This window comes from Pseudophryne corroboree, chromosome 2, assembly GCF_028390025.1.
Source record: "Pseudophryne corroboree isolate aPseCor3 chromosome 2, aPseCor3.hap2, whole genome shotgun sequence".
Classification (NCBI taxonomy): Eukaryota; Metazoa; Chordata; class Amphibia; order Anura; family Myobatrachidae; genus Pseudophryne; species Pseudophryne corroboree.
In genome coordinates this window covers 1,854,341-1,879,793 of record NC_086445.1, presented here as the reverse complement: position 1 = coordinate 1,879,793, position 25,453 = coordinate 1,854,341, and the positions used below count along the sequence as shown (strand labels likewise).

The 25,453-nt window shown below is 50.2% G+C and overlaps 1 protein-coding gene across 1 annotated transcript in view; it reads right to left on the bottom strand.

Annotated features, from left to right (window-relative positions):
- Window positions 1-25,453, bottom strand: part of ILK (integrin linked kinase) — a 94,498-nt gene that overhangs the window by 58,681 nt on the left and 10,364 nt on the right. Inside the window, exons 2-3 of the mRNA XM_063950783.1 lie at window positions 12,720-12,827; window positions 6,362-6,527 (exon numbers count right to left, since the gene is read on the bottom strand). Of these exons, the coding sequence (XP_063806853.1) occupies window positions 6,362-6,527; window positions 12,720-12,808 (255 nt within the window). The 5' untranslated portion in view covers window positions 12,809-12,827. The remainder of the gene's footprint in view (window positions 1-6,361; window positions 6,528-12,719; window positions 12,828-25,453) is intronic.

Sequence of the window (25,453 nt, the reverse complement as noted above, 5' to 3'; positions counted from 1 at the left end):
CTGTATATGCAGTACTCCCTTGACAAAAGTCTGGACCTCAGGGACAGAGGCCAATTCTTTTTGGAAGAATATTGACAGGGCCGAAATTTGAACCTTAATGGATCCCAATTTGAGACCCATAGATAATCCTGATTGCAGGAAATGTAGGAAACGACCCAGTTGGAATTCCTCCGTCGGAACCCTCCGATCCTCGCACCACGCTACATATTTTCGCCAAATGCGGTGATAATGTTTCACGGTGACTTCCTTCCGTGCCTTAATCAAGGTAGGAATGACTTCTTCTGGAATGCCTTTCCCTTTTAGGATCTGGCGTTCAACCGCCATGCCGTCAAACGCAGCCGCGGTAAGTCTTGAAAAAGACAGGGACCCTGCTGTAGCAGGTCCCTTCTCAGAGGTAGAGGCCACGGTTCGTCCGTGAGCATCTCTTGAAGTTCCGGATACCAAGTCCTTCTCGGCCAATCCGGAACCACTAGTATTGTTCTTACTCTTCTTTGCCGTATGATCTTCAATACCTTTGGTATGAGCGGCAGAGGAGGAAACACATACACTGACTGGTACACCCAAGGAGTTACCAGTGCGTCCACAGCTATTGCCTGTGGATCTCTTGACCTGGCGCAATATTTGTCCAGTTTCTTGTTGAGGCGAGACGCCATCATGTCTACAATTGGTCTTTCCCAACGGTCTATTAACATGTTGAAGACTTCTGGATGTAGACCCCACTCTCCCGGATGAAGATCGTGTCTGCTGAGGAAGTCTGCTTCCCAGTTGTCCACGCCCGGGATGAACACTGCTGACAGTGCTATCACGTGATTCTCCGCCCAGCGAAGAATCTTGGCAGCTTCTGCCATTGCACTCCTGCTTCTTGTGCCGCCCTGCCTGTTTACATGGGCGACCGCCGTGATGTTGTCCGACTGAATCAACACCGGCTTTCCTTGCAGGAGAAGTTCCGCCTGGCTTAGAGCATTGTAGATTGCTCTTAGTTCCAGAATGTTTATGTGAAGAGACTTTTCCAGACTCGTCCATACTCCCTGGAAGTTTCTTCCTTGTGTGACTGCTCCCCAGCCTCTCAGGCTGGCGTCCGTGGTCACCAGGATCCAATCCTGAATGCCGAATCTGCGGCCTTCTAATAGGTGAGCCTTCTGCAACCACCACAGAAGTGACACCCTTGTCTTTGGTGACAGGGTTATTCGCAGGTGCATCTGCAGATGCGACCCTGACCATTTGTCCAACAGATCCCTTTGGAATATTCTTGCATGGAATCTGCCGAATGGAATTGCTTCGTAAGAAGCCACCATTTTTCCCAGGACTCTTGTGCATTGATGTACTGACACTTTTCCTGGTTTTAGGAGGTTCCTGACCAGATCGGATAACTCCTTGGCTTTTTCCTCTGGAAGGAAAACCTTTTTCTGAACCGTGTCCAGAATCATTCCTAGGAACAGCAGACGAGTTGTCGGGATTAAATGGGATTTTGGAATATTCAGAATCCACCCGTGTTGTCTTAGCACCTCTTGAGATAGTGCTAAAGCTGTCTCCAGCTGTTCTCTGGACCTTGCCCTTATTAGGAGATCGTCCAAGTATGGGATAACTAATACGCCTTTTCTTCGAAGAAGAATCATCATCTCGGCCATTACCTTGGTAAAGACCCGAGGCGCCGTGGACAATCCGAACGGCAGCGTCTGAAACTGATAGTGACAGTTTTGAACAATGAACCTGAGGTACCCCTGGTGTGCGGGGTAAATCGGAACGTGTAGATACGCATCCTTGATGTCCAAGGATACCATAAAGTCCCCTTCTTCCAGGTTCGCTATCACTGCTCTGAGTGACTCCATCTTGAACTTGAACTTTTTTATGTAGAGGTTCAAGGACTTCAGATTTAGAATAGGCCTTACCGAGCCATCCGGCTTCGGTACCACAAATAGAGTGGAATAATACCCCTTTCCTTGTTGTAATAGGGGTACTTTGACTATCACCTGCTGAGCGTACAGCTTGTGAATGGCTTCCAACACCCTCTCCCTTTCGGAAGAGACGGTTGGTAAGGCAGACTTCAGGAAACGATGAGGAGGATCCGTCTCTAATTCCAACCTGTACCCCTGAGATATTATCTGCAGGATCCAGGGGTCTACCTGCGAGTGAGCCCACTGCGCGCTGTAATTTTTGAGACGGCCCCCCACTGTCCCCGAGTCCGCTTGAGAGGCCCCAGCGTCATGCTGAGGTTTTTGCAGGAGCCGGGGAGGGCTTCTGTTCCTGGGAAGGAGCTGCCTGTTGGTGTCTCTTCCCTCTTCCTCTGCCTCGTGGCAGGTACGACAAGCCCTTTGCTCTCTTATTTTTGTAGGAGCGAAAAGGCTGCGGTTGAAAGGTCGGTGACTTTCTCTGTTGGGGAGTGACTTGAGGTAAAAAGGTGGATTTCCCGGCAGTAGCCGTGGCCACCAAGTCTGATAGACCAACTCCAAATAACTCCTCCCCTTTATACGGCAAAACCTCCATGTGACGTTTTGAATCCGCATCGCCTGTCCACTGTCGTGTCCATAAGGCTCTTCTGGCTGAAATGGACATAGCACTCACCCGAGATGCCAGTGTGCAAATATCCCTCTGTGCATCACGCATATAGATAAATGCATCCTTTATTTGTTCTAACGACAGTAAAACATTGTCCCTATCTAGGGTATCAATATTTTCAATCAGGGATTCTGACCAAACTACTCCAGCACTGCACATCCAGGCAGTTGCTATAGCTGGTCGTAGTATAACACCTGCATGTGTGTATATATTCTTTTGAATAACTTCCATCTTTCTATCTGATGGATCCTTAAGTGCGGCCGTCTCAGGAGAGGGTAACGCCACTTGTTTGGATAAGCGTGTGAGCGCCTTGTCCACCTTAGGGGGTGTTTCCCAGCGCGCCCTAACCTCTGGCGGGAAAGGGTATAATGCCAATAACTTTTTTGAAATTATCAACTTTTTATCAGGAGCAACCCACGCTTCATCACACACGTCATTTAATTCTTCTGATTCAGGAAAAACTGTTTGTAGTTTTTTCACACCATACATAATACCCTGTTTTACGGTATCTGTAGTATCAGCTAAATGTAACGTCTCCTTCATTGCCAAAATCATATAACGTGTGGCCCTACTGGAAAATACGTTTGAATTTCTACCGTCGTCACTGGAATCAGTGCCCGTGTCTGGGTCTGTGTCGACCGACTGAGGCAAAGGGCGTTTTACAGCCCCTGACGGTGTTTGAGGCGCCTGGACAGGCATTAATTGATTGTCCGGCCGCCTCATGTCCTCAACTGACTGTTTAAGGGAAGATAAACCATCACGTAATTCCACAAATAAAGGCATCCATTCTGGTGTCGACCCCCTGGGGGGTGACATCTGCATATTTGGCAATTGCTCCGCCTCCACACCAATATCGTCCTCATACATGTCGACACCACGTACCGACACACACCGCAAACTCACAGGGAATGCTCTAATGAAGACAGGACCCACTAGCCCTTTTGGGGAGACAGAGGGAGAGTCTGCCAGCACACACCACAAAGCGCTATATATACAAGGGATATCCTTATATTAAGTGCTCCCTTATAGCTGCTTTAATATATATATATATAGCCATTAATGTGCCCCCCCTCTCTGTTTTACCCTGTTTCTGTAGTGCAGTGCAGGGGAGAGACCTGGGAGCCGTTCTGACCAGCGGAGCTGTGACAGAAAATGGCGCCGTGTGCTGAGGAGATAGGCCCCGCCCCTTTTTCGGCGGGTTCTTCTCCCGCTATTTTTCCAGTCAGGCAGGGGTTAAATATCTCCATATAGCCCCTATGGGCTATATGTGAGGTATTTTTAGCCTTGTATAAGGTTTATATTTGCCTCTCAGAGCGCCCCCCCCCAGCGCTCTGCACCCTCAGTGACTGCCCAGTGAAGTGTGCTGAGAGGAAAATGGCGCACAGCTGCAGTGCTGTGCGCTACCTTATGAAGACTGAGGAGTCTTCAGCCGCCGGTTTCCGGACCTCTTCACGCTTCAGCATCTGCAAGGGGGTCGGCGGCGCGGCTCCGGGACCGGACTCCACGGCTGGGCCTGTGTTCGATCCCTCTGGAGCTAATGGTGTCCAGTAGCCAAGCAGCAAATCCACTCTGCATGCAGGTGAGTTTACTACTTTCCCCCTAAGTCCCACGTTGCAGTGATCCTGTTGCCAGCAGGACTCACTGTAAAGAGAAAAAACCTAAACTAAACTTTCTCTAAGCAGCTCTTTAGGAGAGCCACCTAGATTGCACCCTTCTCGTTCGGGCACAAAATCTAACTGGAGTCTGGAGGAGGGTCATGGGGGGAGGAGCCAGTGCACACCACCTGACCTAGTAAAGCTTTACTTTTTTGTGCCCTGTCTCCTGCGGAGCCGCTATTCCCCATGGTCCTTTCAGGAACCCCAGCATCCACTTAGGACGATAGAGAAATACGGGGTTCCACCTCTCGATTTACAGAGATGTGGGATCGCTGGAGTAGCACATGGCTGGGCGGGCAAGTATTGAGCACTTGAGCGACATTCGTAATAATATTGATATTCTATGTCGTGTACACATATGCGAAAAGAATTAACACGCACACCGAACTGTGATCTGAAAATACCTGTTTATTGATGGCAATTGTTATAGTTTATTTCAATGTTGTTGTTTTGTCTTGTTGTGTCAATGTGTTACAAAACTCAATAAAAAATTACTTGATTTAAAAAAAAAAAGATGTATTAGAAATACATGACAGAGAACATCCATCCTCTGTCATGTATTTCTAATACATCTTTACACTAATACAAGACCCTGAGTGCCGCAGTCTTTTTCCCGACTATATATATATATATATATATATATATATATATATATATATATATACACACACACACACACACATACAAATACATACACACACAGTATATGTGTTATTACTGAGAGCTCTTCCTCCTGTTTGCGTTCGGGTGTGCAATATATGTATATATTTTATACATATAGTCATTTTGGACTTTAGGAGCCTATGTAAATTTAACAGAAAAAAATTGTCTCTATAGATCATAAACAGTCCCTAGAAGTTTATTTGTCCCAAAAATATATATTTATATACATATAGCCTACCATATTATCCCTATAAACAAGGACCTCATGAATTTCACAGGTTCTGTGGTTGGCTGACTTCAAGTCTGTATTTCACCTGTTTTTTTTTAGCCCCAGAACCTGTGTAATTCATGAGTGTCCCAGTGTAAAGGGATAGTATGGGTCGCCTACATATAGGCCCTCATTCCGAGTTGGTCGGTCGCAAGGCGAATTTAGCAGAGTTGCTCACGCTAAGCCGCCGCCTACTGGGAGTGAATCTTAGCTTCTTAAAATTGCGACCGATGTATTCGCAATATTGCGATTACTAACTACTTAGCAGTTTCAGAGTAGCTCCAGACTTACTCTGCCTGTGCGATCAGTTCAGTGCTTGTCGTTCCTGGTTGACGTCACAAACACACCCAGCGTTCGCCCAGGCACTCCCACCGTTTCCCCGGCCACTCCTGCGTTTTTTCCGGAAACGGTAGCGTTTTCAGCCACACGCCCCTGAAACGCCGAGTTTCCGCCCAGTAACACCCATTTCCTGTCAATCACATTACGATCGCCGGAGCGAAGAAAAAGCCGTGAGTAAAAATACTTTCTTCATAGTAAAGTTACTTGGCGCAGTCGCAGTGCGAACTTTGCGCATGCGTACTAAGCGGATTTTCACTGCGATGCGATGAAAAAGAACGAGCGAACAACTCGGAATGAGGGCCATAGTCATGTTTGGCTTGAGGAGCCTGCACACGGCACGACCGAGTGTCCAGCATCAGGTTTTTCCTTTATTGCTCCTCTCCCTGATGTCACATTGAGATAATACAGACCTCCATTTCTTTCTAGGTGACTAAGCTATAAAATAGTGAAAACACCATCCAAATCCATACACTACTTTTTGCATGATGCCGGAACACAGACAATTGTTTTGCCTCCATAGTTCATACACAGTCCCAATGAGAACACTTCTCTGCACAGACACAGCCATTACGTCTACGTATAAATGGTAACACTGTGGAGGCTACGTACTAGGTCCCGGGAGGACAGTGCCAGCATGACTTTGGCAATCCGTTATATGGCTGGTTTTGCAGGAATCACGCTGGTTCCGTAACATCAGAACCTACTACATAACCCCCTGTAGATCTGGTACAGGATAAGCGCCAGTCAGGCTGCACACTCTGAGGTCAGCACAGTCCTGCATTCCGCCACACTGCCCTATACCATGGTGACACATAGGGTTGGGGCCCTGCATATCAACTGTATGGTCACTGGGAGTACTTACTCCAGGGTCACGACTTACCTTCTGGACGATGTCCCGGTGACCATGACTGGAAGCGAGGTGCAGTGGGGTGTCATCTCCCCTGTTCATAACATTGATTCGGGCTCCTCTCATTATCAACATGTCAACAATGTTACTGCGGCCTTCACGACACGCCCAATGCAGAGGGCTGAACCCATGGTCATCACTAGAACAGAGGAGGACAGGATCATACAGGGGGAGGAGGACAGGGTCATCGCTACAACAGGAGGAGGACAGGGTCATCGCTACAACAGAGGAGGACAGGGTCATCGCTACAACAGAGGAGGACAGGGTCATCGCTACAACAGAGGAGGACAGGGTCATCGCTAAAAACAGAGGAGGACAGGGTCATCGCTAAAAACAGAGGAGGACAGGGTCATCGCTAAAAACAGAGGAGGACAGGGTCATCGCTAAAAACAGAGGAGGACAGGGTCATCGCTAAAAACAGAGGAGGACAGGGTCATCGCTAGAACAGAGGAGGGACAGGGTCATCGCTAGAACAGAAAAGGACAGGGTCATACAGGGGGAGGAGACATGGTCATCGCTAGAACAGAGGAGGACAGGATCATACAGGGGGAGGAGACATGGTCATCGCTAGAACAGAGGAGGACAGGGTCATCGCTAGAACAGAGGAGGAGACATGGTCATCGCTAGAACAGAGGAGGAGGACAGGGTCATACAGGGGGAGGAGACATGGTCATCGCTAGAACAGAGGAGGACAGGGTCATCACAAGAACAGAGGCGGACAGGATCATACAGGGGGAGGAGACAGGGTCATCGCTAGAACAGAGGAGGACAGGGTCATCGCTAGAACAGAGGAGGACAGGGTCATCGCTAGAACAGAGGAGGACAGGGTCATACAGGGGGAGGAGACATGGTCATCGCTAGAACAGAGGAGGACAGGATCATACAGGGGGAGGAGACATGGTCATCGCTAGAACAGAGGAGGAGACATGGTCATCGCTAGAACAGAGGAGGAGGACAGGGTCATACAGGGGGAGGAGATATGGTCATCGCTAGAACAGGGGAGGGACAGGGTCATCGCTAGAACAGAGGAGGACAGGGTCATACAGGGGGAGGAAACATGGTCATCGCTAGAACAGAGGAGGACAGGGTCATCGCTAGAACAGAGGAGGAGACATGGTCATCTCTAGAACAGAGGAGGAGACATGGTCATCTCTAGAACAGAGGAGGAGACATGGTCATCTCTAGAACAGAGGAGGAGACATGGTCATCTCTAGAACAGAGGAGGAGACATGGTCATCTATAGAACAGAGGAGGAGACATGGTCATCGCTAGAACAGGGGAGGGACAGGGTCATCGCTAGAACAGAGGAGGACAGGGTCATACAGGGGGAGGAAACATGGTCATCGCTAGAACAGAGGAGGACAGGGTCATCGCTAGAACAGAGGAGGAGACATGGTCATCTCTAGAACAGAGGAGGAGACATGGTCATCTCTAGAACAGAGGAGGAGACATGGTCATCTCTAGAACAGAGGAGGAGACATGGTCATCTCTAGAACAGAGGAGGAGACATGGTCATCTCTAGAACAGAGGAGGAGACATGGTCATCTCTAGAACAGAGGAGGAGACATGGTCATCTCTAGAACAGAGGAGGAGACATGGTCATCGCTAGAACAGAGGAGGAGGACAGGGTCATACAGGGAGAGGAGACATGGTCATCACTAGAACAGAGGAGGACAGGATCATACAGGGGGAGGAGGACAGGGTCATCGCTACAACAGAGGAGGACAGGGTCATCGCTACAACAGAGGAGGACAGGGTCATCGCTACAACAGAGGAGGACAGGGTCATCGCTACAACAGAGGAGGACAGGGTCATCGCTACAACAGAGGAGGACAGGGTCATCGCTACAACAGAGGAGGACAGGGTCATCGCTACAACAGAGGAGGACAGGGTCATCGCTACAACAGAGGAGGACAGGGTCATCGCTAAAAACAGAGGAGGACAGGGTCATCGCTAAAAACAGAGGAGGACAGGGTCATCGCTAAAAACAGAGGAGGACAGGGTCATCGCTAAAAACAGAGGAGGACAGGGTCATCGCTAAAAACAGAGGAGGACAGGGTCATCGCTAAAAACAGAGGAGGACAGGGTCATCGCTAAAAACAGAGGAGGACAGGGTCATCGCTAAAAACAGAGGAGGACAGGGTCATCGCTAAAAACAGAGGAGGACAGGGTCATCGCTAGAACAGAGGAGGACAGGGTCATCGCTAGAACAGAGGAGGACAGGGTCATACAGGGGGAGGAGACATGGTCATCGCTAGAACAGAGGAGGACAGGATCATACAGGGGGAGGAGACATGGTCAACGCTAGAACAGAGGAGGAGACATGGTCATCGCTAGAACAGAGGAGGAGGACAGGGTCATACAGGGGGAGGAGATATGGTCATCGCTAGAACAGAGGAGGGACAGGGTCATCGCTAGAACAGAGGAGGGACAGGGTCATCGCTAGAACAGAGGAGGACATGGTCATACAGGGGAAGGAAACATGGTCATCGCTAGAATAGAGGAGGACAGGGTCATCGCTAGAACAGAGGAGGACAGGGTCATCGCTAGAACAGAGGAGGACAGGGTCATACAGGGGGAGGAGACATGGACATCGCTAGAACAGAGGAGGACAGGATCATACAGGAGGAGGAGACATGGTCATCGCTAGAACAGAGGAGGAGGACAGGGTCATATAGGGGGAGGAGACATGGTCATCCCTAGAACAGAGGAGGACAGGGTCATCGCTAGAAAAGAGGAGGACAGGGTCATACAGGGGGAGGAGACATGGTCATCGCTAGATCAGAGGAGGACAGGGTCATACAGGGAGAGGAGACATGGTCATCGCTAGAATAGAGGTGGAGGACAGGGTCATACAGAGGGAGGAGACATGGTCATCGCCAGAACAGAGGAGGACAGGGTCATACAGGGGGAGGAGACATGGTCATCGCTAGATCAGAGGAGGACAGGGTCATACAGGGGAAGGAGACATGGTCATCACTAGAACAGAGGAGGACAGGGTCATCGCTAGAACAGAGGAGGAGACATGGTCATCTCTAGAACAGAGGAGGAGACATGGTCATCGCTAGAACAGAGGAGGAGGAGGAGGAGGAGGAGGAGGAGGAGGAGAACAGGGTCATACAGGGGGCGGAGACATGGTCATCGCTAGAACAGAGGAGGAGGACAGGGTCATACAGGGAGAGGAGACATGGTCATCGCTAGAACCGAGGAGGGCAGGGTCATACAGGGGGAGGAGACATGGTCATCACTAGAACAGAGGAGGACAGGATCATACAGGGGGAGGAGGACAGGGTCATCGCTACAACAGAGGAGGACAGGGTCATCGCTACAACAGAGGAGGACAGGGTCATCGCTACAACAGAGGAGGACAGGGTCATCGCTACAACAGAGGAGGACACGGTCATCGCTAAAAACAGAGGAGGACAGGGTCATCGCTAAAAACAGAGGAGGACAGGGTCATCGCTAGAACAGAGGAGGACAAGGTCATCGCTAGAACAGAGGAGGACAGGGTCATCGCTAGAACAGAGGAGGACAGGGTCATACAGGGGGAGGAGACATGGTCATCGCTAGAACAGAGGAGGACAGGATCATACAGGGGGACGAGACAGGGTCATCGCTAGAACAGAGGAGGACAGGGTCATCGCTAGAACAGAGGAGGACAGGGTCATCGCTAGAACAGAGGAGGACAGGGTCATCGCTAGAACAGAGGAGGACAGGGTCATCGCTAGAACAGAGGAGGAGACATGGTCATCGCTAGAACAGAGGAGGAGGACAGGGTCATACAGGAGGAGGAGACATGGTCATGGCTAGAACAGAGGAGGAGGACAGGGTCATACAGGCGGAGGAGACATGGTCATCGCTAGAACAGAGGAGGACAGGGTCATCACAAGAACAGAGGCGGACAGGATCATATAGGGGTAGGAGACAGGGTCATCGCTAGAACAGAGGAGGACAGGGTCATCGCTAGAACAGAGGAGGACAGGGTCATACAGGGGGAGGAGACATGGTCATCGCTAGAACAGAGGAGGACAGGGTCATCGCTAGAACAGAGGAGGACAGGGTCATCGCTAGAACAGAGGAGGACAGGGTCATCGCTAGAACAGAGGAGGACAGGGTCATCGCTAGAACAGAGGAGGAGACATGGTCATCGCTAGAACAGAGGAGGAGACATGGTCATCGCTAGAACAGAGGAGGAGGACAGGGTCATACAGGAGGAGGAGACATGGTCATGGCTAGAACAGAGGAGGAGGACAGGGTCATACAGGCGGAGGAGACATGGTAATCGCTAGAACAGAGGAGGACAGGGTCATCACAAGAACAGAGGCGGACAGGATCATATAGGGGGAGGAGACAGGGTCATCGCTAGAACAGAGGAGGACAGGGTCATCGCTAGAACAGAGGAGGACAGGGTCATACAGGGGGAGGAGACATGGTCATCGCTAGAACAGAGGAGGACAGGATCATACAGAGGGAGGAGACATGGTCATCGCTAAAACAGAGGAGGACAGGGTCATTGCTAGAACAGAGGAGGACAGGGTCATACAGGGGGAGGAGACATGGTCATCGCTAGAACAAGAGGAGGACAGGGTCATCGCTAGAACCAAGGAGGACAGGGTCATACAGGGGGAGGAGACACGGTCATCGCTAGAACCGAGGAGGACAGGGTCATCGCTAGAACCGAGGAGGACAGGGTCATACAAGGGGAGGAGACATGGTCATCGCTAGAACAGAGGAGGATAGGGTCATCGCTAGAACAGAGGAGGACAGGGTCATCGCGAGAACAGGAGGACAGGGTCATACAGGGGGAGGAGACATGGTCATCGCTAGAATAGAGGAGGACAGGGTCATACAGGGGGAGGAGACACGGTCATCGCTAGAACCGAGGAGGACAGGGTCATACAGGGGGAGGAGACATGGTCATCGCTAGAACAGAGGAGGATAGGGTCATCGCTAGAACAGAGGAGGACAGGGTCATCGCGAGAACAGAGGAGGACAGGGTCATACAGGGGGAGGAGACATGGTCATCGCTAGAACAGAGGAGGACAGGGTCATCGCTAGAACCGAGGAGGGCAGGGTCATACAGGGGGAGGAGACATGGTCATCGCTAGAACAGAGGTGGACAGGGTCATACAGGGGGAGGAGACATGGTCAGCACTAGAACAGACGAGGACAGGGTCATACAGGGGGAGGAGACATGGTCATCGCTAGATCAGAGGAGGACAGGGTCATACAGGGGTGAAGGTACGACCATTGCTAGAACGTACAGTAGGAGGCCAGGGTCATGCAGGGGGAGGACGCATGACCAGCGCTAGAACAGAGGGTGTCAGTGTTATAGATGGGGTGAAGGCATGGTCATCACTAGAACATAGGACATAGTCACACAGGTTGAGGAGGCATAGTCATCGCTAGAACATAGGGGGGTAGGGTCATATAGGGGGTGAAGGTATAATCATTGCCAGAATGTACAGTGGGAGGACAGGGTCATGCATGGCCAGCGCTAGAACATATGAGGACAGAGTTATAGATGGGGTGAAGGCATGGTAATTACTAGAACAGAAGGGGACAGGGTAATACAGGGGGGTGGAGGCATGGTCAGCGCTAGAATGTTGGAGGACAGGGCAATACAGGGGGTGGAGTCATGGCCAGCGCTCGAACAGAGGGGGACAGAGTAATACAGGAAGCGGAGGCATGGTCATCGCTAGAATGTAGGAGGACAGAGTTATAGAGGGGGAGGAGGTATGGTAAGTGCTAGAGCATAGGGGGGACAGGTTCATATATGGGGTGGAGGCCGCATGGCTAGATCGTAGTCAGACATGGTAAGCACTATACCAGAGGAAAGGGTTATACAGGAGAAGGAGGAGGCGGCATGGTCAGCACTAGAACAGAGGACAGGGTTATACAGGAGGAGTAGGCGGCATGGTCAGCACTAGGACAGGGTTATGGAGGAGGAGGAGGAAGAATGGTCAGCACTAGAACAGAGGACAGGGTTATATAGGAGGAGGCATGGTCAGCACTAGAACAGAGGACAGGGTTATACAGGAGGAGGAAAAGGCATGGTCAGCACTAGAATGTAGGAAGACAGAATTACACGGCGGGTGGAGGCATGGTCATGGCTAGAACACAGGCAGACAGGGTTATGCAGGGGTAGGAGGCATGGCCAACGCTAAACCGTAGGAGGAAAGGGTCATACAGGGTGGGGAGGCATCGCCAGTGCTAGAGCATAGGAGGATAGAATTATACAAGGGGGGAAGGAATGGTCCTCGATGGAACATAGGGGGCTATTGATAGAGCAGGTGGAAGGAATGAAACAAAAGGACAAGGAACCACTCACCCCTGGTTCAAGTCATTCTCTGTATTATCCAGCCACAATCGAACAGCCACGGCGTTACCTTCGCGGCACTGGGTAAAGATGTCATCCATGATGACTTGTGTTGAGGTCCTGCAGAGTTTATAAGTACGGATTATACGTAACACATTGTATGCAGAATATACACACAAGAACTCATATAAAAGGGGAACAAGACAGGATATAAGGATGGATGATGGTGGATTGGGCTGGGTAAAGGTTGATTTTGGAAATGGCCTGCTCAGATGACCCCTTGGCCCCAGAAGGGCATGGGGTGGACTTTTGTTAAACCACAGATTGATTTAATTGCTATAACTGGTTAGACAGAGTATCCGTCGGGGGCGGATTAACTACAGGGACAATATGTGGCTGTAATGGCACAGAAGGTCCCACTGGGGGTGAAAGGCGTGTTACAAGCGTAGTCAGCAAACTTGAAAACGCTGCCCAAGGTGGGTCCTGATTGGCCACAGGTGCTGCTGGCTGACTGGGAGATGTATGGCATCCAGTGCCTGAACCCTCAGCTAAAACTTCCCCCTCAGGTAAATCCGTGGAGCCAGCACTGCATGATGCAGGAGCGTCTGCGGATTTCCCGCCCTGTGTAGCAGACATTATAGGGAATGTAGCATTAGGGCGTAACAGTACACTATAGCCATACAAATACAAAACCTGCAAATAACCCTGTCTAATGTGACAGTAAATACAGAGCACAAACAGACGATTTAAGCGGTGTGAGGTGACTGAGTGAAAAACAGTGAAACAGTGAAAAATAAAAAACACTATATCCTGTGTAGCACTATATATTACATTAGACCCTGACGCACTTGGCCCCCCAGGGTACAGAATATAGTGATAGCAATACGTGTGATACACAAGAATGAAATCCACACAGCAGCTACAGGCACACTCAGTCACAGGTACAATGCAGAAGTTATTACAGATAAACAATAAAATTGCACTGGACTAGTACCACTACATATAGATATGTATGTATATAGATATAACAATGCACGGTAACTACTGGATGTATATCACAGAATACTTGTACTAAACATTCAGATAGCAGTACACTTGTTCTTAACTAACACTGTCTAAAATAACATGTAGAATACTTACGTGCCTGTAAATGCACAGCGCTGAGGAGACAGGTGGCTTTACAGAGGAGACCGAGCCCTGCAGTCCCGGAGATCAGCCCAGATAGTAGTGAAGATGGAGCAAAAATCTCTTCAGGGAGTGAGGGAAAGAGAAATGCAGCTCCAGGGCGGGAACACCAGCAGTAAATGGCGCCTGGGGCTGGAGGAGGGGCTACAGGTCAGTGCCTTATCCCCTATGCTGGACTTCACCACCGGGTACTGTGGAGCCTATTGTAAACGGGTTTTAGTAAATCCGACCTGTGCTCCCTTGCCCTGGTGGATATAGTGGGTCCCTGTGCGTCGCAGTGTCATACCAGCGGCGCTGTCCGTCTCCTGAGACCGCGCTGGATTACGATTTATCGGCGAGTCCCACCTGGGAGACCCTCTTACCTCCTCCCCGTAGTGCAGCCACGCGATTCTGGAGAGGGAAGCGGTGGTGTGCCTTAAAGCCGGTGCGTCTCTGCTGCAAGTACCCGGGAACCCAGCCGCCGGAGTATGCAGCGCCGCTGAGGGAGGTGATGGAGCAGCAGCACAGTATGTCATAAAGACATATAAAGTGCTGCGGCCCTTGAAGTCTTCTAAAAAGCTCTTTTCAGGGCTGCCTAGCGCAGCCCCACCTGTTAGCTGCCTGCACTGCAGGCACCAACTTACAAACTGAGCTCCAGTGCCTGGAGGCGGGGCTATAGAGGAGGCAGTGCAGTGCATCCTGGGAACAGTCAAAGCTTTGGCCTGTTGGTGCCTTGGATCAAGATCCAACTCTACACCCCAATGTTATTCCCTGTGGAATACCAGTGTACCCCGCTGCAGAAATGTTTTTTAAAAAACCATCTTCCTATCCGTGACCTAATTTAATGATGTTGAAGGCAGAGGTAATGTAGATTTTCGCACCAATCGAATGACGAGCATATCTACTTTGGGAGCCACCTCCCTTTTTAAACAGTCCCCAGCTGGAATAGGATAATTGGAATTCCATTTCTTTGGAAATCTAAACTTCTTACTGGGTGTAACCCAAGCCTCTTGCATAATTTATGTCATTTGTTCTGACTCGAGAAACTTAACCCTAACTGTTTTGGGACGTTTAAACACAGGTGCCTTAGATTTTAACAAAGGCTCTTCTGCCTCCTCTAAGGATAGAATACCATTCCTAGCACTAATTAGCTCAGGTATGTCCACTGAGCTGAGGCTTTCATCCTCGCCTCTGATTGCAGACCCGGAGTGGGATGAGTCCTCATCCTCTGACGAGTCCTCATCGGAAACATGAGTAGACTGTGAAGATGCTGTTTCATGTCTATGTGATTTACTTACCACCGGCCTTTCAGCTTGTTTTTGTTGAGAGGCTGCCGTTTCCTGTACTGGATGTGATAAACCCCAGGTGGAATGTTGCATGTCTGGGTTAATAGGGCAACCTATTCCTGGTATCGGAGCTGGCATTATCCGCTCAGCTATACTAGATAATGTCTTTGCAAAAATAGCCCATGGGGGTTCAACTTGAACCTGAGCCTGCCTTGAATTATTCAGGAGGCTTTGATGGAAGCTAAAACAATTTACACATAATCCATTTTGAACCAGATCCTGAGAGGTTAACCCAGCTTTGCAAGACAAACACAAAATGTTCCCCCCCTCACCCTTGCCTCTCATAGACATGATAAATAAATCACACATGTACAGTGTTAACTACACAATTTGTGACTGCAATCACTTTAAAATTTGTTAAAGTGACATACAATCCGATCCCTCCCTGCTTTGCACCAGCATTGAGGATCGGAAACACAGAAACAGACAGAATTATAGTAGTCAGCAATCAGTCACATTTTATACATTAGTATAATAAGCAATATGAGCACACATCAACTACAGATACATTTCAAGTATGTAGGAGAAACATATTACTGCATTACCTTATATAGGACCTTAACCGTATTCAGTCGCACAGCGAAAGAAAACAGCAGCTATAGTTTACAGACGCATATGCATCAGGCACTTATCTAACTATTCGTACTCAAAGGTAGATGAAGACTTAGGGGGTAATACAGAGTTGATCGCAGCAGCAAACTTGGTAGCTGTTGGACAAAACCATGTGCACTGCAGGGGGGGCAGATGTAACATGTGCAGAGAGAGTTAGATTTGGGTGGGTTATATTGTTTCTGTGCAGGGTAAATACTGGCTGCTTTATTTTTACACTGCAAGTTAGATTTCAGTTTGAACACACCCCACCCAAATCTAACTCTCACATGTTATGGGGTATATTCAATTGGAGTCGAATCCCACAGTGGATTCAACAGTTTTCCGATTCGACTGTCAAAACCTTAATTCCTGGACACTGAATTCGACATATTCAATTTGAAATGGATTAGACACGCCTCTGGTCGGAAACGGCCCAATGGTCGGATTGTGGGCGGCCGGGATTCGACTTCATGAACATCACAATCTGGTCAGAAAAAGGCTCCATTATTGTAGTCAGTGTAAAAAAATATGATGAGATATGAAGTGTAACGTGGGTAAAAATGTGGAATCATGCGTACATTCCTTCCCTCAGCCCAGTATCGGTGAAAAAAATATTCGGGGGAAAAAAATAAGATTTTACTCACTGGTAAATCTATTTCTCGTAGTCCGTAGTGGATGCTGGGACTCCGTAAGGACCATGGGGAATAGCGGCTCCGCAGGAGACTGGGCACAACTAAAGAAAGCTTTAGGACTACCTGGTGTGCACTGGCTCCTCCCACTATGACCCTCCTCCAGACCTCAGTTAGGATACTGTGCCCGGAAGAGCTGACACAATAAGGAAGGATTTTGAATCCCGGGTAAGACTCATACCAGCCACACCAATCACACCGTATAACTCGTGATACTATACCCAGTTAACAGTATGAAATATAACTGAGCCTCTCAACGGATGGCTCAACAATAACCCTTTAGTTAAACAATAACTATGTACAAGTATTGCAGACAAACCGCACTTGGGATGGGCGCCCAGCATCCACTACGAACTACGAGAAATAGATTTACCGGTGAGTAAAATCTTATTTTCTCTGACGTCCTAAGTGGATGCTGGGACTCCGTAAGGACCATGGGGATTATACCAAAGCTCCCAAACGGGCGGGAGAGTGCAGATGACTCTGCAGCACCGAATGAGCAAACTCTAGGTCCTCCTCAGCCAGGGTATCAAACTTGTAGAATTTTGCAAATGTGTTTGACCCCGACCAAGTAGCTGCTCGGCAAAGTTGTAAAGCCGAGACCCCTCGGGCAGCCGCCCAAGAAGAGCCCACCTTCCTCGTGGAATGGGCTTTCACTGATCTAGGATGCGGCAGTCCAGCCGCAGAATGTGCAAGCTGAATCGTACTACAGATCCAGCGAGCAATAGTCTGCTTTGAAGCAGGAGCACCCAGCTTGTTGGGTGCATACAGGATAAATAGCGAGTCAGTTTTCCTGACACTAGCTGTCCTGGAAACATACATTTTCAGGGCCCTGACTACGTCCAACAACTTGGAATCCTCCAAGTCTTTAGTAGCCGCAGGCACTACAATAGGTTGGTTCAAATGAAAAGCTGATACCACCTTAGGGAGAAACTGGGGACGAGTCCTCAATTCTGCCCTATCCATATGGAAAATCAGATAAGGGCTTTTACATGACAAAGCCGCCAATTCTGACACACGCCTGGCCGAAGCCAAGGCCAACAGCATGACCACTTTCCACGTGAGATATTTCAAATCCACGGTTTTAAGTGGCTCAAACCAATGCGACTTTAGGAAATCCAACACCACGTTGAGATCCCAAGGTGCCACTGGAGGCACAAAAGGGGGCTGAATATGCAGCACTCCCTTAACAAATGTCTGAACTTCATGCAGTGAAGCCAGTTCTTTCTGGAAGAAAATCGACAGAGCCGAAATCTGGACCTTAATGGAACCCAATTTTAGGCCCATAGTCACCCCTGACAGTAGGAAGTGCAGAAAACGGCCCAGCTGAAATTCCTCCGTTGGGGCCTTCGTGTCCTCACACCACGCAACATATTTTCGCCATATGCGGTGATAATGGTTTGCGGTCACTTCTTTCCTAGCTTTAATCAGCGTAGGGATGACTTCCTCCGGAATGCCCTTTTCCTTCAGGATCCGGCGTTCAACCGCCATGCCGTCAAACGCAGCCGCGGTAAGTCTTGGAACAGACAGGGCCCCTGCTGCAGCAGGTCCTGTCTGAGCGGCAGAGGCCATGGGTCCTCTGAGATCAGTTCTTGAAGTTCCGGGTACCAAACTCTTCTTGGCCAATCCGGAACAATGAGTATAGTTCTTACTCCTCTTTTTCTTATTATCCTCAGTACCTTGGGTATGAGAGGAAACCATAGTCCCTGGAAGTTTCTTCCCTGTGTGACTGCCCCCCAGCCTCGAAGGCTGGCATCCGTGGTCACCAGGAGCCAGTCCTGTATGCCGAATCTGCGGCCCTCTTGAAGATGAGCACTCTGCAGCCACCACAGCATAGACACCCTGGTCCTTGGAGACAGGGTTATCAGCCGATGCATCTGAAGATGCGATCCGGACCACTTGTCCAACAGGTCCCACTGAAAGGTCCTTGCATGGAACCTGCCGAATGGAATTGCTTCGTAGGAAGCTACTATTTTTCCCAGGACTCGCGTGCAGTGATGCACCGACACCTGTTTTGGTTTCAGGAGGCCTCTGACTAGAGATGACAGCTCCTTGGCTTTCTCCTCCGGGAGAAACACTTTTTTCTGTTCTGTGTCCAGAACCATCCCCAGGAACAGTAGACGTGTCGTAGGGACCAGCTGTGACTTTGGAATATTTAGAATCCAACCGTGCTGTTGTAGCACCTCCCGAGATAGTGCTACCCCGACCAACAACTGCTCCCTGGACCTCGCCTTTATCAGGAGATCGTCCAAGTACGGGATAATTAAAACTCCCTTTTTTCGAAGGAGTATCATCATTTCGGCCATTACCTTGGTAAATACCCTCGGTGCCGTGGACAGACCAAACGGCAACGTCTGGAATTGGTAATGACAATCCTGTACCACAAATCTGAGGTACTCCTGGTGAGGATGGTAAATGGGGACATGCAGGTAAGCATCCTTGATGTCCAGTGATACCATGTAATCCCCCTCGTCCAGGCTTGAAATAACCGCCCTGAGCGATTCCATCTTGAACTTGAATTTTTTTATATATGTGTTCAAGGATTTCAAATTTAAAATGGGTCTCACCGAACCGTCCGGTTTCGGTACCACAAACATTGTGGAATAGTAACCCTGTCCTTGTTGAAGGAGGGGCACCTTGACTATCACCTGCTGGGAATACAGCTTGTGAATTGCCTCTAGCACAGCCTCCCTGTCTGAGGGAGTTGTTGGCAAGGCAGATTTGAGGAAACGGCGAGGGGGAGACATCTCGAATTCCAGCTTGTACCCCTGAGATACCACTTGAAGAATCCAGGGATCTACCCGTGAGCGAGCCCACTGACTGCTGAAGTTCTTGAGACGGGCCCCCACCGTACCTGGCTCCGCCTGTGGAGTCCCAGCGTCATGCGGTGGACTTAGAGGAAACGGGGAAGGACTTTTGTTCCTGGGAACTGGCTGTATGCTGCAGCTTTTTCCCTCTACCTCTGCCTCTGGGCAGAAAGGACGCGCCTTTAACCCGCTTGCCTTTTTGGGACCGAAATGACTGTACCTGATAATACGGTGCTTTCTTTGGCTGTGAGGGAACATGGGGTAGAAAAGCGGACTTCCCAGCTGTCGCTGTGGAAACGAGGTCCGAGAGACCACCCCCAAACAACTCCTTACCTTTATAAGGCAAAACTTCCATATGCCTTTTAGAATCTGCATCCCCTGTCCACTGCCGAGTCCATAACCCTCTCCTGGCAAAAATGGACATTGCACTTATTTTAGATGCCAGCCGGCAAATATCCCTCTGTGCATCTCTCATGTATAAGACTGCGTCTTTGATATGCTCTATAGTTAGCAATACAGTGTCCCTGTCAAGGGTATCAATATTTTCCGACAGGGAATCTGACCACGCAGCTGCAGCACTGCACATCCATGCTGAAGCAATAGCCGGTCTTAAAATAATACCTGAGTGTGTATATACAGACTTCAGGATAGCCTCCTGCTTCCTATCAGCAGGCTCCTTTAGGGCGGCCGTATCCGGAGACGGTAGTGCCACCTTCTTTGACAGGCGTGTGAGCGCTTTATCCACCCTAGGGAATGTTTCCCAACGTGACCTATCCTCTGGCGGGAAAGGGTACGCCATTAGTAACTTTTTAGAAATTACCAGTTTCTTATCGGGGGAAACCCACGCTTCTTCACACACCTCATTTAATTCATCAGATGGGGGAAAAAACCACTGCTAGTTTTTTCTCCCCAAACATAATACCCTTTTTTGTGGTACCTGGGGTAACATCAGAAATGTGCAACACATTTTTCATTGCCTCAATCATGTAATGTGTGGCCCTATTGGAAGTTACATTAGTCTCATCGTCGTCGACACTGGATACAGTATCCGTGTCGACATCTGTGTCTGCCATCTGAGGTAGCGGGCGTTTTAGAGCCCCTGATGGCTTTTGAGACAGTTGGGCAGGCACGAGCTGAGAAGCCAGCTGTCCCACATCTGCTATGTCGTCAAACCTTTTATGTAAGGAGTTGACACTTTCACGTAATTCCTTCCACAAGTCCATCCACTCAGGTGTCGGCCCCGCAGGGGGTGACATCACATTTATCGGCATCTGCTCCGCCTCCACATAAGCCTCCTCATCAAACATGTCGACACAGCCGTACCGACACACCGCACACACACAGGGAATGCTCTGACTGAGGACAGGACCCCACAAAGCCCTTTGGGGAGACAGAGAGAGAGTATGCCAGCACACACCAGAGCGCTATATAACACAGGGATTAACACTATAACTGAGTGATTTTCCCTTATAGCTGCTTATATGTATACTACTGCGCCTAAATTTACTGCCCCCCCCCCCTCTCTTTTTTACCCTTTGTAGTCTTGAAACTGCAGGGGAGAGCCTGGGAGCGATCCTTCCAGTGGAGCTGTGAGGGAAAAATGGCGCCAGTGTGCTGAGGGAGATAGCTCCGCCCCTTTTTCGGCAGACTTCTCCCGCTTTTTTATGGATATCTGGCAGGGGTATTTTTCACATATATAGCCTCTAAGACTATATTATGTGAGTTTTATGCCAGCAAGTTGTTTAATATTGCTGCTCAGGGTGCCTGGGAGCGATCCTTTCAGCGGAGCTATGAGGGAAAAATGGCGCCAGTTTGCTGAGGGAGATAGCTCCGCCCCTTTTTCCGGCAGACTTCTCCCGCTTTTTTATGGACATCTGGCAGGGGTATTTTTCACATATATAGCCTCGAAGACTATATTATGTGAGTTTTATGCCAGCAAGGTGTTTAATATTGCTGCTCAGGGCGCCCCCCCCCAGCGCCCTGCACCCATCAGTGACCGGAGTGTGAGGTGTGCATGAGGATCAATGGCGCACAGCTGCAGTGCTGTGCGCTACCTTGTTGAAGACCGAAGTCTTCTGCCGCCGATTTCCAGGACCATCTTCTTGCTTCTGGCTCTGTAAGGGGGACGGCGGCGCGGCTCCGGGACCGGACGACCGAGGCTGGGCCTGTGTTCGATCCCTCTGGAGCTAATGGTGTCCAGTAGCCTAAGAAGCCCAAGCTAGCTGCAAGCAGGTAGGTTCGCTTCTTCTCCCCTTAGTCCCTCGTAGCAGTGAGTCTGTTGCCAGCAGATCTCACTGAAAATAAAAAACCTAAAAGTATACTTTCTTTTCTAGGAGCTCAGGAGAGCCCCTAGTGTGCATCCAGCTCAGCCGGCTCCTGCCGCACCAAACAAAAAACTGATTTGCCTGAGCCAGGAGGCGGGGATATAGGGGACTGGCCTGGTGCATTCTGGGAGGCCGAAAGCTTTAATCGTTGGTGCCAATCTGCTGTCGCTACATCCATATCCCAATGTTATCCTGTGGATAACCTGTGGACCCTGAAGGAGAAAAAGCGCTTCTTATAGCGGACTTGGTTTCTCCTACATACCAGATCCCTGATAAGTGCCGGCATCCGGGCTATTTAGATAGCCACGGGTAAGTTAATTAGCCGGTGTAATTTACCACAGCTCGTAGGATACCACCATAAGTTTGAGAATTTTAGTTGTGGTTTTCTCCTGTCCTAGGAGTTTGTGTAGTTTTAGCTAATGCTAGGCCTTCCTATCTCTAGGTCTGTTATTACCCAGTTTTGCTCTATCAATGATGTTCCAATTGTAAAGAGCAATGGAATATGCTGCGCTATATAGGAAGCTGTTAATAACCAAAAATACATTTAGTACCTATCTGAATTGATCACCCTCCCATCCTCCCTATATCTCTGTTGTGTGTGTGTGTGAAGACCATAAGCAACAAGAATGTGGAATAATACGGGATTGCCTTATAATAGGCTTTTTTTAAGAAGTCATGGCACCATGCCAGTAGACAGAGCATAGTAAAAAAAAAAAAAACAATAATAATAATTTGATTTAAACCAGTCAACCCTGCTCCATTATATACAGTATCCCATCCCATGTACATTATACCTATACACAGTACCACACCCTATATATAATATATATGCACATTATTCCCCTATACATTATACAGCATTACACCTTATATACAGCATTAGTCACCTGTAAACAATATACTACCCTATGTGAAGTATATATACACACACACACATTACTCCCCTATATACAGCACTGCAGCCTATATACAGTATCACTCCCCTATATGCAGTATTACATCCCATGAACACCCTATATGTAGTATCCCACTCTATATACACAGTTTATCTTCCCCTTATACAGTATATATACAGCATTACTCCCCTATATTAAGTATTAATATATAATAAGTATCTAAGGCAGACTTCCTCCATTTCAAACTTGTTCTGGACCTTCAGTGCTGCCCTTTCCTTCGCTAAACAGTCTTACTTCAAGAACCTCATAACCTCCCAATCTTCCAAACCCGGCGCCTCTTTGCCACTCTCAACTCCCTCTACTGCCCACCTCGTCTCCCCTCCTCACTCCTCTGCCCACCCACACCTCGTCTCCCCTCCTCACTCCTCTGCCCACCCACACCTCGTCTCCCCTCCTCTGCCCACCCACACCTCGTCTCCCCTCCTCTAACCACCCACACCTCATCTCCCCTCTTCTGCCCACCCACACCTAGTCTCCCCTCCTCTGCCCCCCCCACACCTCGTCTCCCCTCCTCACTCCTCTGCCCACCCACACCTCGTCTCCCCTCCTCACTCCTCTGCCCACCCACACCTCGTCTCCCCTCCTCACTCCTCTGCCCACCCACACCTAGTCTCCCCTCCTCACTCCTCTGCCCACCCACACCTAGTCTCCCCTCCTCACTCCTCTGCCCACCCACACCTCGTCTCCCCTCCTCACTCCTCTGCCCACCCACACCTCGTCTCCCCTCCTCACTCCTCTGCCCACCCACACCTCGTCTCCCCTCCTCACTCCTCTGCCCACCCACACCTCGTCTCCCCTCCTCACTCCTCTGCCCACCCACACCTAGTCTCCCCTCCTCACTCCTCTGCCCACCCACACCTCGTCTCCCCTCCTCACTCCTCTGCCCACCCACACCTCGTCTCCCCTCCTCACTCCTCTGCCCACCCACACCTCGTCTCCCCTCCTCACTCCTCTGCCCACCCACACCTCGTCTCCCCCCTCCTCTGCCCACCCACACCTCGTCTCCCCCCTCCTCTGCCCACCCACACCTCGTCTCCCCTCCTCTGCCCACCCACACCTCGTCTCCCCTCCTCTGCCCACCCACACCTCGTCTCCCCTCCTCACTCCTCTGCCCACCCACACCTCGTCTCCCCTCCTCACTCCTCTGCCCACCCACACCTCGTCTCCCCTCCTCACTCCTCTGCCCACCCACACCTCGTCTCCCCTCATCACCCCTCTGCCCACCCACACCTCGTCTCCCCTCATCACTCCTCTGCCCACCCACACCTCGTCTCCCCTCCTCTGCCCACCCACACCTCGTCTCCCCTCCTCACTCCTCTGCCCACCCACACCTCGTCTCCCCTCCTCACTCCTCTGCCCACCCACACCTCGTCTCCCCTCCTCACTCCTCTGCCCACCCACACCTCGTCTCCCCTCCTCACTCCTCTGCCCACCCACACCTCGTCTCCCCTCCTCACTCCTCTGCCCACCCACACCTAGTCTCCCCTCCTCACTCCTCTGCCCACCCACACCTCGTCTCCCCTCCTCACTCCTCTGCCCACCCACACCTCGTCTCCCCCCTCCTCTGCCCACCCACACCTCGTCTCCCCTCCTCTGCCCACCCACACCTCGTCTCCCCTCCTCTGCCCACCCACACCTCGTCTCCCCTCCTCACTCCTCTGCCCACCCACACCTCGTCTCCCCTCCTCACTCCTCTGCCCACCCACACCTCGTCTCCCCTCCTCACTCCTCTGCCCACCCACACCTCGTCTCCCCTCCTCACTCCTCTGCCCACCCATACCTCATCTCCCCTCCTCACTCCTCTGCCCACCCACACCTCGTCTCCCCTCCTCGCTCTCTGCTCTTGACTTTGCCACTTACTTCACATCCAAAATTGACTCCATTCGTCAGGACATCACATCCCACCAGACCATCAGCAACCAGCCACCTCCTATCCCTTGCCACCCTTCCCTTTTTACCAACTCTAACATCGTTCTCCCATGTACCTGATGAGGAAGTCGTGGCCCTCATCTGTTCCCACCCCCACCACCTCCCCACTTGACCCTATTCCCTCCCGCCTCCTCCGCTACCTGTCTCTTGCCTGTTCCCATCCTCAATCTCTCCCTCTCATCAGTCCCTTCTGCCTTCAAGCATGCACTCGTCTCTCCTATTCTTAAAAAACCTACCCTTGATCCAAACACTCTCTCCAACTACCAAACCATCCTCTCCTCCCTTTTGCCTCCAAACTCCTTGAGCGTATTGTCTACAACCATCTTACTTCCTTTCTTTTCTCCCACTCACTGCTTGACCCATTCCAGTCTGGCTTCCGTCCTCTCCACTCCATTGAAACTGCCCTCATAAAAGTCTGCAATGACCTCCATGCTGCCAAATCTAAGGACCACTACTCTCTGCTTATTCTGCTTGACCTCTCTGCTGCTTCTGACACTGTGGACCACCCTCTCCTTCTGCAAATCCTTCACTCCATTAGTCTGCGTGATACTGCCCTCTCTTGGCTGTCTTCCTACCTCTCTGAACTTTCCTTCTCTGTCTCCTCTCATGGCTCCACCTCACTTCCACTAACTGTAGGTGTACCCCAAGGCTCGGTACTTGGTCCTCTCCTTTTCTCGCTCTATACGTCCTCTTTAGTTGAGCTCATTAGTTCTTTTGACTTCCAATATCATCTCTATGCTGATGACACTTAAATCTACCTTTCCTCTCCGGACCTCTCCCCAGCTCTCCTCACTTGTATCTCCAACTGTCTTTCTGCTATCTGTGTTTGGATGTCAAAACCCTTTCTAAAAGTTAACATGTCTAAGACTGAGCTGATCATCTTCCCTTCCTCCCACATAACCTCACCTCCTACAATATCATTATTGATGGCACTACTATC